Source organism: Coregonus clupeaformis, chromosome 8, assembly GCF_020615455.1.
Source record: "Coregonus clupeaformis isolate EN_2021a chromosome 8, ASM2061545v1, whole genome shotgun sequence".
NCBI lineage: Eukaryota > Metazoa > Chordata > Actinopteri > Salmoniformes > Salmonidae > Coregonus > Coregonus clupeaformis.
In genome coordinates, this window is record NC_059199.1 from 27,895,796 (window position 1) to 27,916,652 (window position 20,857).

The 20,857-nt window shown below is 43.0% G+C and overlaps 1 protein-coding gene across 2 annotated transcripts in view; it reads right to left on the reverse strand.

Moving 5' to 3' along the window:
• Window positions 1-310: 310 nt before the first annotated feature.
• The window catches only part of efna3a (ephrin-A3a), an 86,131-nt gene continuing 65,584 nt past the window's right edge, over window positions 311-20,857 (reverse strand). The window contains exons 2-5 of one of the 2 annotated variants that reach the window (XM_045221891.1): window positions 17,271-17,581; window positions 16,585-16,650; window positions 12,254-12,328; window positions 311-1,597 (exon numbers count right to left, since the gene is read on the reverse strand). In XM_045221891.1, coding sequence (XP_045077826.1) covers window positions 1,479-1,597; window positions 12,254-12,328; window positions 16,585-16,650; window positions 17,271-17,581 — 571 coding nt within the window. In that variant the 3' untranslated portion in view covers window positions 311-1,478. The remainder of the gene's footprint in view (window positions 1,598-12,253; window positions 12,329-16,584; window positions 16,651-17,270; window positions 17,582-20,857) is intronic. The other variant, XM_045221892.1, reaches the window with a different exon arrangement.

The window sequence follows — 20,857 nt, forward strand, 5'->3', positions numbered from 1 at the left end:
TAAATAAATGTTAATAAACCATACAGCATTGTCATCGATAATACAATCCTAATATTGTCCGACTTTATAGTATAAAACAGTAAATCAGTGGACTGCTGTCTGTTTGGACATTCACGCATGTTTACAAAATGGCGGCTAAAGTAATCTGTGACACAAATCACAGTCTCCTCAGGCACCTGCCGCACTGTGACTATTGTATTGGGTGGTTACCACGGTGACTGAGATTGCAATAATGAACAGCCCTGATTCGGAAACCTTTGAAAGTGATGGGGAAAAATAAAAAATAAATCAGGTCTGGATTTGTAGGGTATTTGTTGTTATGAAATGTTTAATATTGTAATTTGTGGTATTAGAAACCATTCTGTTGACTATTGACACAAGATTGCTACCTGGAACCCAGACAAAGTGTTATGGGTAGATGTATCAGGCAAAAACACAGATGTGAGCTTCTAGAAATGCCCTCAAAGCACAGGTCCAGAGTCTCTTTTATTCCAGTAATAAGGTTTGAAGGCAGATATGAAAAACAGATCTAGGACCAGTTCTTGGAGGGCACTGTTTATTTTGTCCTTGACATGTGGGCTTTGGACCTTTCTATGCACCACAAAGCCATGGTTAGAGAACATCTGGAGGAGATGGATAAGGGCTCTCGAAAGCCTTATAGAGATTCTTTCAAAATATTTCTGTCTTCCGGTCAACACCCTCAACACCTGGGCCACAGTGTGACCAACTCGTATCCATGACAGTAGAAGATGGGTTAACGTCCGGTAGAATGGCAGCAGTGTAGAGAAATGGCTGCAAGTATATGGCACAGCACAGTACAGTGAATCTTGGCAGAGTCCAGCATGGTCCACAGTACTGCAGCACAGCCAAGTCCAGCTGAGTCCATCAAAGCCCATTGGAGGCCTACAGTCCACAGTCCATTGGTCAGGCTCAGTGGAGCCCAGTCCAGTTATGTCCATCCTAGTCCATAGAGCTCAAAGGTCCTCCATATTGGGACTAGCTGAAGACAATGTAATGCGAGTTCATTCGCAGATAGACAGGCAGCTCCCATTACAAATCTCACTGCACATGTCCTACTTTAACTGTGTGTGTAGCCAGAGGCAGCCTAGGCATGATGGCAGTATCATGTCTAAGTCTGAATGCCATTTTCTGCTCTTGGTCTGTGTGGTGGCACACCAAATGCATGAAATGCGGTGGCACTTATGCACGTAGTGTATGTCCGACAACTCATGAACCAAAGACGTCATGTCGCACAAACTGTGTATCAACAGTGATTACAGGTGAGTTAAGATAGAATTGAGTGAGTACGATCCGAGAGTAAGTCCTGTTTTTTATGGTTGTGTCAAATTGATTGTTGAATTGTGTGTCCATTCCTTGGTTCCCTCCCACTTTCTAATTGAACCCAGGGTCAGCGGATACAGAGCCCTTCAGGCTAAGCGGTTCAGGTATCCATATGATGTCACTCGTGGAGACAGTCGCTAGGAGACCAGGAGGGCGGAGATGAGCAGTGTTGCCACGGTGAGCAGAAGGCGATCGCGTGATGGGCTGCTGCCGCTGACGCTCTTCTCCAGTTTGGGAATTTCAGGGTTAAATTCATCTGAGAGAGAGAGAGAGAGAGAGAGAGAGAGAGAGAGAGAGAGAGAGAGAGAGAGAGAGAGAGAGAGAGAGAGAGAGAGAGAGAGAGAGAGAGAGAGAGAGAGAGAGAGAGAGAGAGAGAGAGAGAGAGAGAGAGAGAGAGAGAGAGAGAGAGAGAGAGAGAGAGAGAGAGAGAGAGAGAGAGAGAGAATCAAATTACACATTCACTGACACATTAGCTCAATCAATCTACAGCTGATGTTGTGCAATGCATACAAATAATGCACATCCACATGTAGAGAACAGAGAGAATTTTTACAAAAATCTGCAATTATCATCAGTGCTGCTACATATGATGCCACATTCCCTCTTGGGAGGAGGAATAAACACACTTTGTTGTTCATCTTTAAATGTACGCATATTTATATTCTAATGATTCAGCTTCATCGAGCAGGATTTGCAATGAAATGAAATGAACATAGAACAAACCCAGGCACAATCCTACAATAGCTGGAGAGCAAGAGAGAGAACAAGGAAAAGTAAGCCTGGGATGTGTGACCAGAATCCTGAGCCTCCCTATAGACCCCTATGGGGACAGACACTGAAGAGTTAACAAACTAAGAGAGACATACATACAAGATGTGACACTGGTACGACTGATACGACGAGCATCCAGGTATAGACACCGACGAATGACACTTCCACGTTCGGTGGAAATGTCTAGATTTTTTTCCCGGTGACTCAAAAGAAGGAACAACATCCAACTCATCCGGTTTGTCTGTGCATCTGCCATGTCAAAGCCATTCTTAGAAATATTAGGAAACATGTCTGTCGGCTACGACGATGACACATAACCCTGACATCCACACCAGTGGCATGGTCAAATAAAGTAATATGGTAAAGTGATAGGGCCGGGTCAAGTTGAGTACATGTGGTAAACTGAGACTGTTCCAGCTGACAGCTAGATTGCCCATAGAGTTAGATAGAGGACCAGATGGATATAAGCCATTTTAGCATGCCACTGAGGGCTTCCACCATTTTAAAGCAGTCAATTGGGTGGGGATTCCTATGGGTTTGGAGCGATCAGCCAATGATCAGAGCATGGTCCTCTTCTTCAAATTGGATGGCCTATGGCTAGTTAATGGCTTTAAGCTATATCACCACCATCTAGTGGCCATAATAAACCCACAAGATTTGATTCAGGACTCCAGCACTACAGGTGGCGGTAAATCACCAATATTAGCTTTAAACCTTTTTCAAACACATAAGAAAAATAACATTGACTACTTGGAGACAGCCTCAATGGCTGTCACAGATGCCATAATTGCACAAATACAAAGATGAGTCCTTTATTTAACTCCATGAGATTAGCTGACAAGGATTTCATCAGTATGCTATCACAAACAGGGAGGGGCGTTGAGTGAGTTTCTTCCATAGAAACAGTAAGTGAGTGTTAACCTGAACAGGAAGTTAGTATGCTGCAAAGTTAGAGAATATTGACACTGTATTAGGTGGAATAGTGTTCCTGATTGTGTAAGGTAGTGTTTTTTTATGGGGTGGATCAGATTTAATATTGCAGATAGATTGTGGATTCTATCAATGTAATTGTCTGCATAATTTCCAATCCCCCTCATATTTTTTTGTAAATATATACTGAACACAAATATAAACGCAACATGCACTAATTTCAAAGATTTTACTGAGTTCATATAAGGAAATCAGTCAACTGAAATAAATTCATTAGGCCCTAATCTATGGATTTCACATGACTGGGAATACAGATATGCATGCACCTGTTGGTCACAGATAACTTTTTTAAAAGGTAGTGGCGTGAATCAGAAAATCAGTCAGTATCTGTTGTGACCACCATTTGCCTCACGCAGCGCGGCACATCTCCTTCGCATAGAGTTGATCAGACTGTTGATTGTGGAATGTTGTCCCACTCCTCTTCAATGGCTGTGCGAAGTTGCTAGATATTGTTGGGAAATGGCACATTGAGTATGCAGGTCATGGAAGAACTGGGACATTTTAAGCTTCCAGGAAATGTGTACAGATCGTTGCGACATGGGGCCATGCATTATCATGCTGAAACATGAGGTGATGGCGGCGGATGAATGGCACGACAATGGGCCTCAGGATCTCGTCACGGTATCTCTGTGCATTCAAATTCAAATCGATAAAATGCAATTGTGTTCGTTGTCCGTAGCTTATGCCTGACCATACCATAACCCCACCGCCACCATGGGGCACTCTGTTCACAACATTGACGTAAGCAAACTGCTCGCCCACACGACGCGGTTCTGAAGCCGGTTGGACGTACTGCCAAATTCTCCAAACAACGTTGGAGGCGGCTTATGGTAGAAAAATGAACATTCAACTGGCAAGAGCTCTGGTGGACATTCCTGCAGTCAGCATGCCAATTGCACGCTCCCTCAAAACTTGAGACATCTGTGGCATTGTGTTGTGTGACAAAACTGCACATTTTAGAGTGGCCTTTTATTGTCCTCAGCACAAGATGCACCTGTGTAATGATCATGCTATTGAATCAGCTTCTTGATTTGCCACACCAGTTAGGTGGATGGGTTATCTTGGCAAAGGAGAAATTCTCACTAACAGGGATGTAAACAAATTTGTGCAGAACATTTGAGAGAAATTAGTTTTTTGTCCGTATGGAAAATTTCTGGGATCATTTATTTCAGCTCATGAAACATGGGACCAACACTTTATATGTTGCGTTTATATTTTTGTTCAGTGTATATACACTACCAGTCAAAAGTTTGGACACACCTACTCATTCAAGGGTTTTTCTTTATCTTTTACTATTTTTTACATTGTAGAATAATAATGAAGACATCAAAACTATGAAATAACACATGGAATCATGTAGTAACCAAAAAAGTGTTAAACAAACCAAATATATTTTATATTTGAGATTCTTCAAATAGCCACCCTTTGCCTTGATGACAGGTTTGCACACTCTTGGCATTCTCTCAACCAGCTTCACCTGGAATGCTTTTCCAACAGTCTCCCATATATCTCTGAAGACCATCCAGTTTTGATTTGACCAATATATTTTTCCACTGTGCTGTGATGTTTCACAAACGTTCTGAACCTTCCTATTCTCATAGTTTCTACAGATTGTAAATTAAAGAAACATTTTTGCTAAGAGTATTCTTATATTATTGATCAATTGACTATGACTTTTCAAATCACCCAGCAGTGCTATTTGCAGAGTTAGCTCCAGGTAAATGTTGCAATTCTTCAGCCATTCCTGAATCTGCGACCAAAAACAAGCTACATAAGGGCAGTACCAAAACAAGTGATCTAATCTCTTCACAGCAAACTCTGCAGAGCTGGAATGATTGTATCCCCCATATACAGTGCATTCGGAGAGTATTCAGACCCCTTGACTTTTTCCACATTTTGTTATGTTACAGCCTTATTCTAAAATTGATAACATTATTTTTTCCCTCATCAATCTACACACAATACCCCATAATGACAAAGCAAAAACTGGTTTTTAGAAATGTTAGCAAATGTATTAAAAATAAAAAACATACCTAATTTACATAAGTATTCAGACCCTTTGCTATGAGACTCAAAATTGAGCTCAGGTGCATCCTGTTTCCATTGATCATCTTTGAGATGTTTCTACAATTGATTGGACATGATTTGGAAAGGCACACACCTGTCTATATAAGGTCCAACAGTTGACAGTGCATGTTAGAGCAAAAAACAAGCCATGAGGTCGAAGGAATTGTCCGTAGAGCTCTGAGACAGGATTGTGTCGAGGCACAGATCTGGGGAAGGGTACCAGAACATTTCTGCAGCATTGAAGGTCCCCAAGAACACAGTGGCCTCCATCATTCTTAAATGGAAGAAGTTTGGAACCACCAAGACTCTTCCTAGAGCTGGCCGCCCGGCCAAACTGAGCAATCAGGGGAGAAGGGCCTTGGTCAGGGAGGTGACCAAGAACCCGATGGTCACTCTGTGGAGATGGGAGAACCTTCCAGAAGGACAACCATCTCTGCAGCACTCCACTAATCACGCCTTTATGGTAGAGTGGCCAGACGGAAGCCACTCCTCAGTAAAAGACACATGACAGCCCGCTTGGAGAGATCCTTGATAAAAACCTGCTCCAGAGCCCTCAGTACCTCAGACTGGGGCGAAGGTTCACCTTCCAACAGGACAATGACCCTAAGCACACATCCAAGACAACGCAGGAGTGGCCTAGGTACAAGTCTCTGAATGTCCTTGAGTGGCCCAGCCAGAGCCCAGACTTGAACTCGATCGAACATCTCTGGAAAGACCTGAAAATAGCTGTGCAGCGACGCTCCCCATCCAACCTGACATAGCTTGAGAGGATCTGCAGAGAAGAATGGGCGAATCTCCCAAGAAGACTCGAGGCTGTAATCGCTGTCAAAGGTGGTTCAACAAAGTACTGAGTAAAGGGTCTGAATACTTATGTAAATGTGATATATCTGTTTATTATTTGTAATCATGTGCAAACATTTCTAAATACTTGTTTTTGCTTTGTCATTATGGGGTATTGTGTGTAGATTTATGAGGGGAAAAAACGACTATCAATTTTAGAATAAAGCTGTAACGTAACAAAATGTGGAAAAAGTCAAGGGGTATGTCATGCCTACTCCCACTCCTGTGCTCGACGTCGCCGGTGTATTAACCACCAGTCCTGGCAATCATCATTACGCACACCTGCTCCCCATCATTACGCACACCTGGACCTCATCATCCCCTTGATTACTCTCCCTTTATTTTGCCCTCCGTAGTCTCAGTCAATCAGGCAGTATTGGTTTTGTTCACGTTCAGTACGCTACTGTTTTGTTTATCTGCCTTTTCTTATCATTAAACTTACCTTCTGCACCTGCTTCCTGACTCCCAGCATATACGTTACAGGGTCTGAATACTTTCCAAATGCACTGTATACATATATATCTCACAAAAGTGAGTACACCCCTCACATTTTTGTAAATATTTGAGTATATCTTTTCATGTGACAACACTGAAGAAATGACACTTTGCTACAATGTAAAGTAGTGAGTGTACAGCTTGTATAACAGTGTAAATTTGCTGTCCCCTCAAAATAACTCAACACACAGCCATTAATGTCTAAACCGCTGGCAACAAAAGTGAGTACACCCCTAAGTGAAAATGTCCAAATTAGGCCCAATTAGCCATTTTCCCTCCCCGGTGTCATGTGACTCGTTAGTGTTACAAGGTCTCAGGTGTGAATGGGGAGCAGGTGTGTTAAATTTGGAGTCATCGCTCTCACACTCCCTCATACTGGTCACTGGAAGTTCAACATGGCACCTCATGGCAAAGAACTCTCTGAGGATCTGAAAAAAAGAATTGTTGCTCTACATAAAGATGGCCTGGGCTATAACAAGATTGCCAAGACCCTGAAACTGAGCTGCAGCACGGTGGCCAAGACCATACAGCGGTTTAACAGGACAGGTTCCACTCAGAACAGGCCTCGCAATGGTCGACCAAAGAAGTTGAGTGCACGTGCTCAGCGTCATATCCAGAGGTTGTCTTTGGGAAATAGACGTATGCTGCCAGCATTGCTGCAGAGGTTGAAGGGGTGGGGGGTCAGCCTGTCAGTGCTCAGACCATACGCCGCACACTGCATCAAATTGGTCTGCATGGCTGTCGTCCCAGAAGGAAGCCTCTTCTAAAGATGATGCACAAGAAAGCCCGCAAACAGTTTGCTGAAGACAAGCAGACTAAGGACATGGATTACTGGAACCATGTCCTGTGGTCTGATGAGACCAAGATAAACTTATTTGGTTCAGATGGTGTCAAGCGTGTGTGGTGGCAACCAGGTGAGGAGTACAAAGACAAAAGTGTGTCTTGCCTACAGTCAAGCATGGTGGTGGAGTGTCATGGTCTGGGGCTGCATGAGTGCTGCCGTCACTGGGGAGCTACAGTTCATTGAGGGAACCATGAATGCCAACATGTACTGTGACATACTGAAGCAGAGCATGATCCCCTCCCTTCGGAGACTGGGCCACAGGGCAATATTCCAACATGATAACGACCCCAAACACACTTCCAAGACGACCACTGCCTTGCTAAAGAAGCTGAGGGTAAAGGTGATGGACTGGCCAAGCATGTCTCCAGACCTAAACCCTATTGAGCATCTGTGGGGCATCCTCAAACGGAAGGTGGAGTGCAAGGTCTCTAACATCCACCAGCTCCGTGATGTCGTCATGGAGGAGTGGAAGAGGACTCCAGTGGCAACCTGTGAAGCTCTGGTGAACTCCATGCCCAAGAGGGTTAAGGCAGCGCTGGAAAATGATGGTGGCCACACAAAATATTGACACTTTGGGCCCAATTTTGACATTTTCACTAAGGGGTGTACTCACTTTTGTTGCCAGCGGTTTAGACATTAATGGCTGTGTGTTTAGTTATTTTGAGGGGACAGCAAATTTACACTGTTATACAAGCTGTACACTCACTACTTTACATTGTAGCAAAGTGTCATTTCTTCAGTGTTGTCACATGAAAAGATATACTGAAATATTTACAAAAATGTGAGGGGTGTACTCACTTTTGTGACATACTATATACAGTGGGGAAAAAAAGTATTTAGTCAGCCACCAATTGTGCAAGTTCTCCCACTTAAAAAGATGAGAGAGGCCTGTAATTTTCATCATAGGTGCACGTCAACTATGACAGACAAAATGAGATTTTTTTCTCTCCAGAAAATCACATTGTAGAATTTTTTATGAATTTATTTGCAAATTATGGTGGAAAATAAGTATTTGGTCAATAAAAAAAGTTTCTCAATACTTTGTTATATACCCTTTGTTGGCAATGACACAGGTCAAACGTTTTCTGTAAGTCTTCACAAGGTTTTCACACACTGTTGCTGGTATTTTGGCCCATTCCTCCATGCAGATCTCCTCTAGAGCAGTGATGTTTTGGGGCTGTCGCTGGGCAACACGGACTTTCAACTCCCTCCAAAGATTTTCTATGGGGTTGAGATCTGGAGACTGGCTAGGCCACTCCAGGACCTTGAAATGCTTCTTACGAAGCCACTCCTTCGTTGCCCGGGCGGTGTGTTTGGGATCATTGTCATGCTGAAAGACCCAGCCACGTTTCATCTTCAATGCCCTTGCTGATGGAAGGAGGTCCATCATCTTTTTAAGTGGGAGAACTTGCACAATTGGTGGCTGACTAAATACATTTTTCCCCCACTGTATGTATATATATATATATATATATAGTCAGCCACCAATTATGCAAGTTCTCCCACTTAAAAAGATGAGAGAGGCCTGTAATTTTCATCATAGGTACACGTCAACTATGACAGACAAATTGAGAATTTCTTTTCCAGAAAATCACATTGTAGGATTTTTAATGAATTTATTTGCAAATTATGGTGGAAAATAAGTATTTGGTCACCTACAAACAAGCAAGATTTCTGGCTCTCACAGACCTGTAACTTCTTCTTTAAGAGGCTCCTCTGTCCTCCACTCATTACCTGTTAATTAATGGCACCTGTTTGAACTTGTTATCAGTATAAAAGACACCTGTCCACGACCTCAAACAGTCACACTCCAAACTCCACTATGGCCAAGACCAAAGAGCTGTCAAAGGACACCAGAAACAAAATTGTAGACCTGCACCAGGCTGGGAAGACTGTATCTGCAATAGGTAAGCAGCTTGGTTTGAAGAAATCAACTGTGGGAGCAATTATTAGGAAATGGAAGACATACAAGACCACTGATAATCTCCCTTGATCTGGGGCTCCACGCAAGATCTCACCCCGTGGGGTCAAAATGATCAGAAGAACGGTGAGCAAAAATCCCAGAACCACACGGGGGGACCTAGTGAATGACCTGCAGAGAGCTGGGACCAAAGTAACAAAGCCTACCATCAGTAACACACTACTCCGCCAGGGACTCAAATCCTGCAGTGCCAGACGTGTCCCCCTGCTTAAGCCAGTACATGTCCAGGCCCATCTGAAGTTTGTTAGAGTGCATTTGGATGATCCAGAAGAGGATTGGGAGAATGTCATATGGTCAGATGAAACCAAAATAGAACTTTTTGGTAAAAACTCAACTCGTCGTGTTTGGAGGACAAAGAATGCTGAGTTGCATCCAAAGAACACCATACCTACTGTGAAGCATGGGGGTGGAAACATCATGCTTTGGGGCTGTTTTTCTGCAAAGGGACCAGGACGACTGATCCGTGTAAAGGAAAGAATGAATGGGGCCATGTATCGTGAGATTTTGAGTGAAAACCTCCTTCCATCAGCAAGGGCATTGAAGATGAAACGTGGCTGGGTCTTTCAGCATGACAATGATCCCAAACACACCGCCCGGGCAACGAAGGAGTGGCTTCGTAAGAAGCATTTCAAGGTCCTGGAGTGGCCTAGCCATTCTCCAGATCTCAACCCCATAGAAAATCTTTGGAGGGAGTTGAAAGTCCGTGTTGCCCAGCGACAGCCCCAAAACAGAGGAGATCTGCATGGAGGAATGGGCCAAAATACCAGCAACAGTGTGTGAAAACCTTGTGAAGACTTACAGAAAACGTTTGACCTGTGTCATTGCCAACAAAGGGTATATAACAAAGTAGTAATACTTATTTTCCACCATAATTTGCAAATAAATTCATTAAAAATCCTACAATGTGATTTTCTGGAATTTTTTTTCTCATTTTTCTCATTTTGTCTGTCATAGTTGATGTGTACCTATGATGAAGATGAAACGTGGCTGGGTCTTTCAGCATGACAATGATCCCAAACACACCGCCCGGGCAACGAAGGAGTGGCTTCGTAAGAAGCATTTCAAGGTCCTGGAGTGGCCTAGCCAGTCTCCAGATCTCAACCCCATAGAAAATCTTTGGAGGGAGTTGAAAGTCCGTGTTGCCCAGCGACAGCCCCAAAACATCACTGCTCTAGAGGAGATCTGCATGGAGGAATGGGCCAGAATACCAGCAACAGTGTGTGAAAACCTTGTGAAGACTTACAGAAAACATTTGACCTGTGTCATTGCCAACAAAGGGTATTGAGAAACGTTTTTTATTGACCAAATACTTATTTTCCACCATAATTTGCAAATAAATTCATTAAAAATCCTACAATGTGATTTTCTGGATTTTTTATTCTCATTTTGTCTGTCATAGTTGACGTGTACCTATGATGAAAATTACAGGCCTCTCTCATCTTTTTAAGTGGGAGAACTTGCACAATTGGTGGCTGACTAAATACTTTTTTTCCCCACTGTATATCATTGTATTGGTTGCAAGAATTTTGTATAATAATTTAAATTGAAAAACAAAGTTTTGAATCAGGCGTCGTTGTGTGCATCAGATCATAAGCAATGTGCCATGGAATCAGTCAATCGAAAATCTCTTCCCAACTATTTTGCAACCTGTATGGTGCAGCTGTCAATTTTTTGTTCCTTAAATGAAACTGGTATACTTTTTTATTTATCACCATTTTCTTTAACCAATTTTGGTCTTTAATGCAGGGCCAACAGTTTCTTATCTCCTCCCCCTTCCATTGCTGTAATACTGCAATCAGTTGGTTGTAATTTTGGATAGAGCAGACGTTTCCATTTATTTTTGTTAACTGCAAAAATGTGCAACTCCCCCAGTCCTATTTTTCCAAAAATGTTTTCCAAAAATATTTATTTTTTTAATCAATTTGTATGTTCTGGTGGCTTAAACTGAAATTGCAACCAGCTTTCTATAGCTTGTTTTAAAAATAGCGATATTTTGGAGATTATTTCATTTAAAATAACCAAAAGTGAGAGGTTGTAATCTGAGAGGTAGTGTTAGCTAAACTGGGAATCAGGCCTTGGAGAGACATTGGTAATGTCAGATATTGTATACAACTCAAACCATTTCTCCCTCATAGTGTTTATTGAAAAGCCAAGTCCCTTTACTGTCAGTTGAGTACAACATACAGTACATGAGCATTGGCACAGGGGTCATCTATCAATGAGGTATACATGGAGCTGGTACAGTAGGTGTTCTTAGGGATACTGTAAACTGGAGCACTGCTCTAGGGTGTTCTTTGACTCACATACAGGTGAAGGGGGGAAACATCCAATAGGAAACATAAATATAACAGAAGAGGTAGTAAAAACACCGATCAGGAGAGAGAGAGGGCGAGGTAAAGCTAATCCAAGGCCAAGACAGGCCCAGAGGGTGAGAGTGTGGGCGGTCAATGTGGCCAGCGAGGCCATCAGGGTTACACAAGTGTTTATGGGTTATAACTTTTATTGTGTCCTCTTTTTGTTGATGCCACTAATGCATTAAGTACAGAAGGATGCATTAGGAGGCCCCAAGGCATTCTGGGTTGTTTGGACTATGTGCATTTACTTTATTTATTTTTCTCCATAAGCTCGGTCATGAGCCATCCGGCCACCATTGAACAACTTTGTGTGTGTGTGTGGTTGTATGTGTTTGTGACAGAGAGAAAGAAAGAGAAAGATAATGTGTGTGTCTGTGTGTGAGTGTAAGCAAGGTGGTATTCAGAACCCATATAAATAATATTATGCCATTACTGAGAGAGAGAGAGCGAGAGAGAGAGAGAGAGAGAGAGAGAGAGAGAGAGAGGGGCAGAAAGAGAGAGAGAGAGGGGCAGAAAGAGTGGGGGAACGCATCAGAGAGAGCACATCAGGATAGAATAGAGAGCACTCACCAATGTTGTGTATTTTGATATTGGGCCTGACTGTGTAGTCAGGTGGTGTCTGACTGGAATCATCACCGTGGGAGACTTGGAGAGAGAGGAACACAAATATGCAAAGTCATTAAAATGCCCACACTACTTATTTTACACACTAACTGGGCAGTCACTTCTCTATATAGTGCACTACTTTTGACCAGAGAGCAGGTCGCGCCTCAAATGGCACCCTATTCCCTATATAGTGCACTACTTACAGTGCCTTCAGAAAGTATTCACACCCCTTTATTTTTTCCACATTTTATTGTGTTACAAAGTGGGATTCAAATGGATTTAATTGTCATTTTTTGTCAACAATTTACACAAAATACTCTGTAATCTCAAAGTGGAAGAATAATTCTAACATTTGTAAAAAGAAGTCATGAAAAATAAAATACTAATATATCTTGATTAGATAAGTATTCAACCCCCTGAGTCAATACATGTTAGAATCACCTTTGGCAGCGATTACAGCTGTGAGTCTTTTTGGGTAAGTCTCTAAGAGCTTTCCACACCTGGATTGTGCAACATTTGCCCATTATTCTTTTCAAAATTCTTCAAGCCCTGTCAAATTGGTTGTTGATCATTACTAGACAACTATTTTCAGGTCTTGCCATAGATTTCCAAGCAGATTTAAGTCAAAACTTTAACTCGTCCACTCAGGAACATTCACTGTCTTCTTGGTATGCAACTCCAGTGTAGATTTGGCCTTGTGTTTTAGGTTAGTGTCCTGCTGAAAGGTGAATTAATCACCAAGTGTTCTCTAGGATTTTGCCTGTGGTTAGCTCAATTCCGTTTCTTTTTTATCCTGAAAAACTCCTCAGTCCTTAACGATTACAAGCGTACCCATAATGTGATGCAGCCACCGCTATTATTGAAAATATGGAGAGTGGTACTCAGTAATGTGTTGTATTGGATTTGCCCCAAACACAACACTTTGTATTCAGGACAAAAAGTGAATTGCTTTGCAGTATTACTTTAGTACCTTGTTGCAAACAGGATGCATGTTTTGGAATATTTTTATTCTGTACAGGCTTCCTTCTTTTCACTCTGTCAATTAGGTTAGTATAGTGGAGTAACTACAATGCTGTTGATCCATCCTCAGTTTTCTCCTATCACAGCCATTAAACTCTGTAACTATTTGAAAGTCACTATTGGCCTCATGGTGAAATCCCTGAGCGGTTTCCTTCCTCTCCGGTAACTGAGTTAGGAAGGACGCCTGTACAGTGCCTTGCAAAAGTATTCATCCCCCTTGGCGTTTTCCCTATTTTGTTGCATTACAACCTGTAATTTAAATTGATTTTTATTTGGATTTCATGTAATGGACATACACAAAATAGTCCAAATTGGTGAAGTGAAATGAAAAAAATAACTTGTTTCAAAACAATCTAATAAATTAATAACGGAAAAGTGGTGCGTGCATATGTATTCACCCCCTTTGCTATGAAGCCCCTAAATAAGATCTGGTGCAACCAATTACCTTCAGAAGTCACATAATTAGTTAAATAAAGTCCACCTGTGTGCAATCTAAGTGTCACATGATCTGTCACATGATCTCAGTATATATACACCTGTTCTGAAAGGCCCCAGAGTCTGTAACACCACTAGGCAAGGGGCACCACCAAGCAAGCGGCACCATTAATACCAAGAAGCTCTCCAAACAGGTCAGGGACAAAGTTGTGGAGAAGTACAGATCACGGTTGGGTTATAAAAAAATATCCAAAACTTTGAACATCCCACGGAGCACCATTAAATCCATTATTAAAACATGGAAAGAATATGGCACCACAACAAACCTGACAAGAGAGGGCCGCCCACCAAAACTCACAACAAAGATACCAAAGATAACCCTGAAGGAGCTGCAAAGCTCCACAGCAGAGATTGGAGTATCTGTCCATAGGACAACTTTAAGCCGTACACTCCACAGAGCTGGGCTTTACGGAAGAGTGGCCAGAAAAAAGGCATTGCTTAAAGAAAAAAATAAGCAAACACGTTTGGTGTGCGCCAAAAGGCATGTGGGAGACTCCCCAAACATATGGAAGAAGGTACTCTGGTCAGATGAGACTAAAGTTTAGCTTTTTGGCCATCAAGGAAAACGCTATGTCTGGTGCAAACCCAACACCTCTCATCACCCCGAGACCACCATCCCCACAGTGAAGCATGGTGGTGGCAGCATCATGCTGTGGAGATGTTTGTGGGGAAATCATGCTGTGGGGAAACTGGTCAGAATTGAAGGAATGATGGATGCCGCTAAATTCAGGGCAATTCTTGAGGGAAACCTGTTTCAGTCTTCCAGAGATTTGAGACTGGGACGGAGGTTCACCTTCCAGCAGGACAATGACCCTAAGCATACTGCTAAAGCAACACTCGAGTGGTTTAAGGCGAAACATTTACATGTCTTGGAATGGCCTAGTCAAAGCACAGACCTCAATCCAATTGAGAATCTGTGGTATGACTTAAAGATTACTGTACACCAGCGGAGCCCATCCAACTTGAAGGAGCTGGAGCAATTTTGCCTTGAAGAATGGGCAAAAATCCCAGTGGCTAGATGTGCCAAGCTTATAGAGACATACCCCAAGAGACTTGCAGCTGTAATTGCTGCAAAAGGTGTGCAAATGATACAACTCCCCCCCAAAATCCATTTTAATTCTAGGTTGTAAGGCAACAAAATAGGAAAAATGCCAAGGGTGGTGAATACTTTCACAAGCCACTGTATCTTTTTTAGTGACTGGGTGTATTGATACACCATCCCAAGTGTAATTAATAACTTCACCATGCTCAAAGGGATATTCAATGTCTTATCTTTACCCATCTACCAATAGGTACCCTTCTTTGCAAGGCATTGGAAAACCTCCCTGCTCTTTGTGGTTGAATCTGTGTTTGAAAATCACTGCTCGACTGAGGGACCTTACAGATAATTGTATGTGTGGAGTACAGAGATGAGGTAGTCATACAAAAATCATGTTAAACACTATTATTGCACACAGAGTGAGTCCATGAAACGTATTATGTGACGTGTTAAGCACATTTTTACTCCTATCGAGCAGATGATTAAGGCATATTCACTGAGAGGGAAAGTATTACACACTGATAGTCTAGACTTGGCATTACATTATCATCAGCTCAGTGAGATTTTAAAAGAGAATGCACATTGCTTATCCATATTCTATTGCACTGCAAAGAAGGATGTAGCATATGGTACAAGGATTTCACATATTGATAGAGAGTTGCTGTACTGTGTGTTAATATGTTAGATATGAGGCATATGGTAAGTATGTGTATTTGTAGAGAATAATGCTCTCAAAACCAAAGGGATAGGGCAGAGATACAGTGGAATGTGAATAGCAGAGAACAATTGAGTTCAGATGGTAGCTAAGCTGTTAAGCAGACCTTGCAGATTAAAGGTTGTGGTTTGTAAAGTAAACACTATCACACACATAAAATCACACACGAATGCACGGACACACATACACACACACTTTATATCCACTTTATACCCCAAAATACACACACACACACACACAAACACCCCCCTCCCCGCACACAACCCGAGTGGACACTTCAATAGATTAGCCCTGACACTCAGAGAGGGGGTTAAGGTGATGTGTACACAGAAGCTGACACTGGCCTGAGTGTGGGATGTATTAATGCTGACAATGTTAGAGAAGTAGGGAGAGCTTTCAGCACAGGGATTTGATCAAAGGCCTGCAGGGGAGAGAGGCTACCGGAGTAAAAAAGAACACATAACATCACTATCAGAGAGAGAATCAACTATCAGAGAGGTGGGGAGAGGAGCGAGAGGGGGAGATGGTGAGGAGAGAGAGGAGGGCAAGAGAGGAGAGAGCGAGAGAGAAATAGAGAGAGATAGAGAGGGAAGATGAAGAGAGAGGGGAGAGAGAGAAGATAGAGAGGGAAGATGAAGAGAGAGGGGAGAGAGAGAAGATAGGGAGAGAATGAGAGAAAGGAGAGCGGCTGAGAAAGGGGAAAGCATCAGAGGGAGAGAGCACATCAGGATAGAAGAGAGAGCATTCCTATCAAACACTATCAGAGCACTGAGACCCAGAATAACACTGAACATCAATGCCCTGGAACATAGAATAACATACAACCCTGGAACACAGTGAGATAGTTATAACCTCACTATAAGAACACTGGGAAATCACTGTCAGAAGCTGTAGCCTCAGGTCTCCAGTGTGTGTACGTGTGAGTGTATACGAGAGAGAGAGAGAGAGAGAGAGAGAGAGAGAGAGAGAGAGAGAGAGAGAGAGAGAGAGAGAGAGAGAGAGAGAGAGAGAGAGAGAGAGACCCACCCGTGGAGCAGCAGACGTAGACTCTCAGTCTCAGGCAGCTGTGGCCATGGTGATGGGTGGGCGTGGCTTCAACAGAACACAGAAGAATGTCAGCCATGTGCCATCTAGAGGCCAGCCTATGAACTAACATGGCTTTGGCTTTTTGGCACAATATGTCTTTGTCCCATATGGCACAATATTCACTATATACTGCACTACTTTTGACCTATAGGCCCTGGACAAAAGTAGTGCAGTACATAGGGAATAGGGTGCCATACGGGATGCAACCAAAGTGAAATGGTCATTATAGTTTATTACAGCAGTTTAACACAGTTACTTTATAGTGGTACATTTATTCAAAAGGAACAAAGTATATTTGGGGGTGTGGTGTAAGAGTTAAATTACCTAATGTAGTTTAATGACTCACAAATTGAATGCTGTAATAATCCAACTCTAACTTACTAAGGTATGTAGGTGAGTGCTACACATTGCTAATGGCTGAAGCTAATTCCCACTTACGATGTAAAGTACATGCACTTGGGCAAGCGCTATATAGATAGCCCATGCAATCGATTGTCATTACTCGACTATAACACTATATAGACAACGAGTATCTCAGCTCCACCACTTACAGATATAGTAGTACAATCATCATTACATCATTATTATACTCCTATACAGACTTAGTATAGAAATATTCCGCTCACATATGTAGTAGTACTCGTGGCCCACGTTGAACTCGTAGCCCAGGGAGAAGGCGCTGTAGCGCTGGAACTTCTCAGAGAACTTGATGGGCGCGTGGGGCGCATGCGGCCGGTTGCACTCCCAGCGCTTGAAGCCAATCTGGGGGTCGCAGGTGCGGTAGCCGCGGTAGCTGACCATGTAGAGGACGTACTGCTCAGCCACGGTGCGCTCCAGTGTCCCCCGCTGGCTGGTGGCGGTACTGTTGTAGTGCGGGCAGTAGATGTCCAGGTAGTCGTTCACTGCCACCTGCACCGTGTAGCCCTCCCTCCGTAGACTGTCGAGAGAGAGAGAGAGAGGGGAGAGAGGGGAGAGAGGGGAGAGGAGACAGGGAGATGGAGGAAGGGACGGAGAGAGAGGGAGGAAGAGAGAGTGGGGGAGGGAGGGAGAGAGAGAGAAAGGAGAGAAAGGTGGAGGTAGAGGGAGGAAGAAGAAATAAAGAAAGAGAAAAAGAAGGAGAGAGAGAGAGGAGAGAACAAATACATTGATGAGTAACAGCATACTATACAACTCTTATCAGGAAGGGACTACTTTACCTGTGCATAAAAATAGTATTTTTCTCACTCTATTCCCAGTGGCAAAACCAACCAGGGTTGCTGCAGAAAATAATATCCAAGCCTTCAAGCCTACTGTCATTCCCATGAGCATGACATAGTCTGCGTCAGTGAGGCGGAAGGAGATCATGCCATTGGAGACGTGTGGCTCCTCTACCACAGGGAGGAGGGATATACTGACATGTGAAGGGGTCCCATGCGCGCATGGCGATCGAACACAATGTACCAGTGTGTTAGCAGGTACAGAAGGTCAATCTTGGGTTGGGACATGTGACGTCGCTTTAGCCTTAAGTGAGGAAATGAGGTGACATGATTTAACATCCTACCTCATAACATGGCTGTTAATCATTCTATGTATACTCATTATCATAACTGTACAAAGTATTATCATACAAACTTCTTATGCTTATCCTGAAGGGATGGAAAGGGCAATTAATGAGATGTGAAGTATCCTTAGCTGTGGGTAGGAATCTGTGTCAGGATAAATGGCAGGGGAAATCTGCAACAACTGGAGCTGTATTGACTACTATGTAACATTAGGCGGCAGTATTGCGTTGCATTCCGCTCTAGGGTTTCCTCTCTCACTCTCTCGCACCCTTTATCTCAATTACAATCTCTCTCTATCTCACACACACACAAAAAATTTGCAAACACACATGAGTGAATGCTCACACGCATGCGCGCACACAACACAATACTAGGTCAGGTCTCAAGGGAGATTATTATTCAATTACAAAATGAGGATCACAACACCGTGTGGTGTGTGTACGTTTGCATAAATCGCTGCAGTTGCTCTGGCTCAGACATAAAAGGCCACGTTACTCTATTGAGCTTCCTGAGGTTGGCACTGTGTTGAAGGCCCAGACTAAATATGGGTCTCTCTCTCTCTCTCTCTCTCTCTCTCTCTCTCTCTCTCTCTCTCATGCAGACAGATGAATATCATATCCCTTAACCACTGTTCTTTCCTTGCCATCAATCTTATCTCCTTGCTCGTACCCCACTCCTCTCTCAGATGTTGGATGACAGATTTTTGTCTCGCAGTGTTGCAAAAAGAAACAACACAGCCATGCTTCAAAGGGACTATATTTAGAGAGAATGGGAGAGAGAGGGGGAGGGAAGAAAACGAGACAGGGGAAAGAGAAAGAGGGGGGAGGAGAGAGAGAGGAGAATAGAGTAAGAGATAGTAAAAGAGGGAAAGGAAGAGGAAAGATGGAGAATGTGATGATGGGGAATCATGGATGCAAATGGGGTAGAAATGCAGGAAAGGAGCTTCAGTCATTGAGAGAGTAGGGGGAAAGGAATGAGTGAGAGTGTGTGTGCATTTACAAGTGTGTGTGTGCATGTGGGTGTGTGTGAGTGAGTGTTGAACACTGCGGCTTTAGTAGCGCACTTAACATGATGACAGAATTTTAGATCACAGTTCCGTCATAAAGGCACAGACAGAATCAGAGGAGGAGAAGGAGGAGGGAGGAGGAGGGAGATGGACGAGGTGATGCTCTATAGGTGTGTGGAGTCAGACGTATACTGAACAAAAATATGAACGCAACAGGCAATAATGTCATTGATTTTACTGAGTAACAGTTCATATGAGGAAATCAGTAAAATTAAATAAATTCATTAGGCCCTAATCTATGGATTTCACATGACTGGGAATACAGATATGCATCTGTTGGTCAAATATATAAAAAAAAAAAAAAAAGGGTCTCAAAATGGGCCTCAGGATCTCGTCACGGTATTTTTGTTCATTCAAATTTCCATCGATAAAATGCAATTGTGTTCATTGTCCGTAGCTTATGCCTGTCCATACCATAACCCCACCGCCACCATGGGGCACTCTGTTCACAACGTTGACATCAGCAAACCGCTCGCCCACACAACGCCATACACGTTGTCTGCGGTTGTGAGGCCGGTTGGAAGTACTGACAAATTCTCTAAAACAACGTTGGAGGCGGTTTATGGTAGAGAAATTAACATTCAATTATCTGGCAACAGCTCTGGTGGATATTCCTGCAGTCAGCATGCCAATTGCACGCTCCCTCAAAACTTGAGACATCTGTGGCATTTTGTTGTGTGACAAAACTGCACATTTTAGAGTGGCCTTTTATTGTCCCTAGCACAAGGTGCACCTGTGTAATGATCATGCTATTTAATCAGCTTCTTGATATGTCACAGCTGTCAGGTGGATGGATTATCTTGGCAAAGGAGAAATGCTCACTAACAGGGATGTAAACAAATTTGTGCACAAAATTTGAGCATATGGAAAAAAGCTTTTTGTGCATATGGAACATTTCTGGGATCTTTTATTTCAGCTCATGAAACATGGGACCTACATGTTGCATTTATATTTTTGTTCAGCGTATAAGCAGTCCACTTAGTGACACATGACACATGAGGTGGTGGGGCAAGGAGGGGTTGGGAAGGGAGGAAGATTTAACAACAGAGAGAGGGAGAAAAGTGGGAAGAGGGGGAGGTCTATGGGAGAAACTAAACAGGACAAAGAGGGGAAAATACAGTGAATGATGACAAACAAGTGAATAAAATGGAGAGAACGGAAGGCAGAGGGAGAGACAGAAATGTAGTGCACCCCAGGGATACACATATATGTAGTAGTGCAGTGACAAAAGAGTAATGGTGCCTCTCTTTCTCATCCTCTCTCTCCCCGCTGTGCATTGTCTCTGTGTCGTTTCTGCTGTCTCATCATCATTTTCCTATGAGTGGGAAAGCACTGCTCGTTAGTACAGCCAGCACAAGCTGGTGAAGACAGCCTAGAGAGAGGGGCGCGAGGGAGAGAGGGGAGAGACAAAGACAAAGATAGCACCACTGTACCTTGCACCACTGTCTCCACTAAAACAAGTATTTTGAGAATACAGCAACTATCAATAAATAACAAAGATACTGTAAAAGAGAAAGACCACAGACCACAGTGGACAGAAACTAGCGGTCTGTTCTGCAGTGTAAGATCTAAATAAAATCAAATTTTCAACCAAACCAACTTCCAT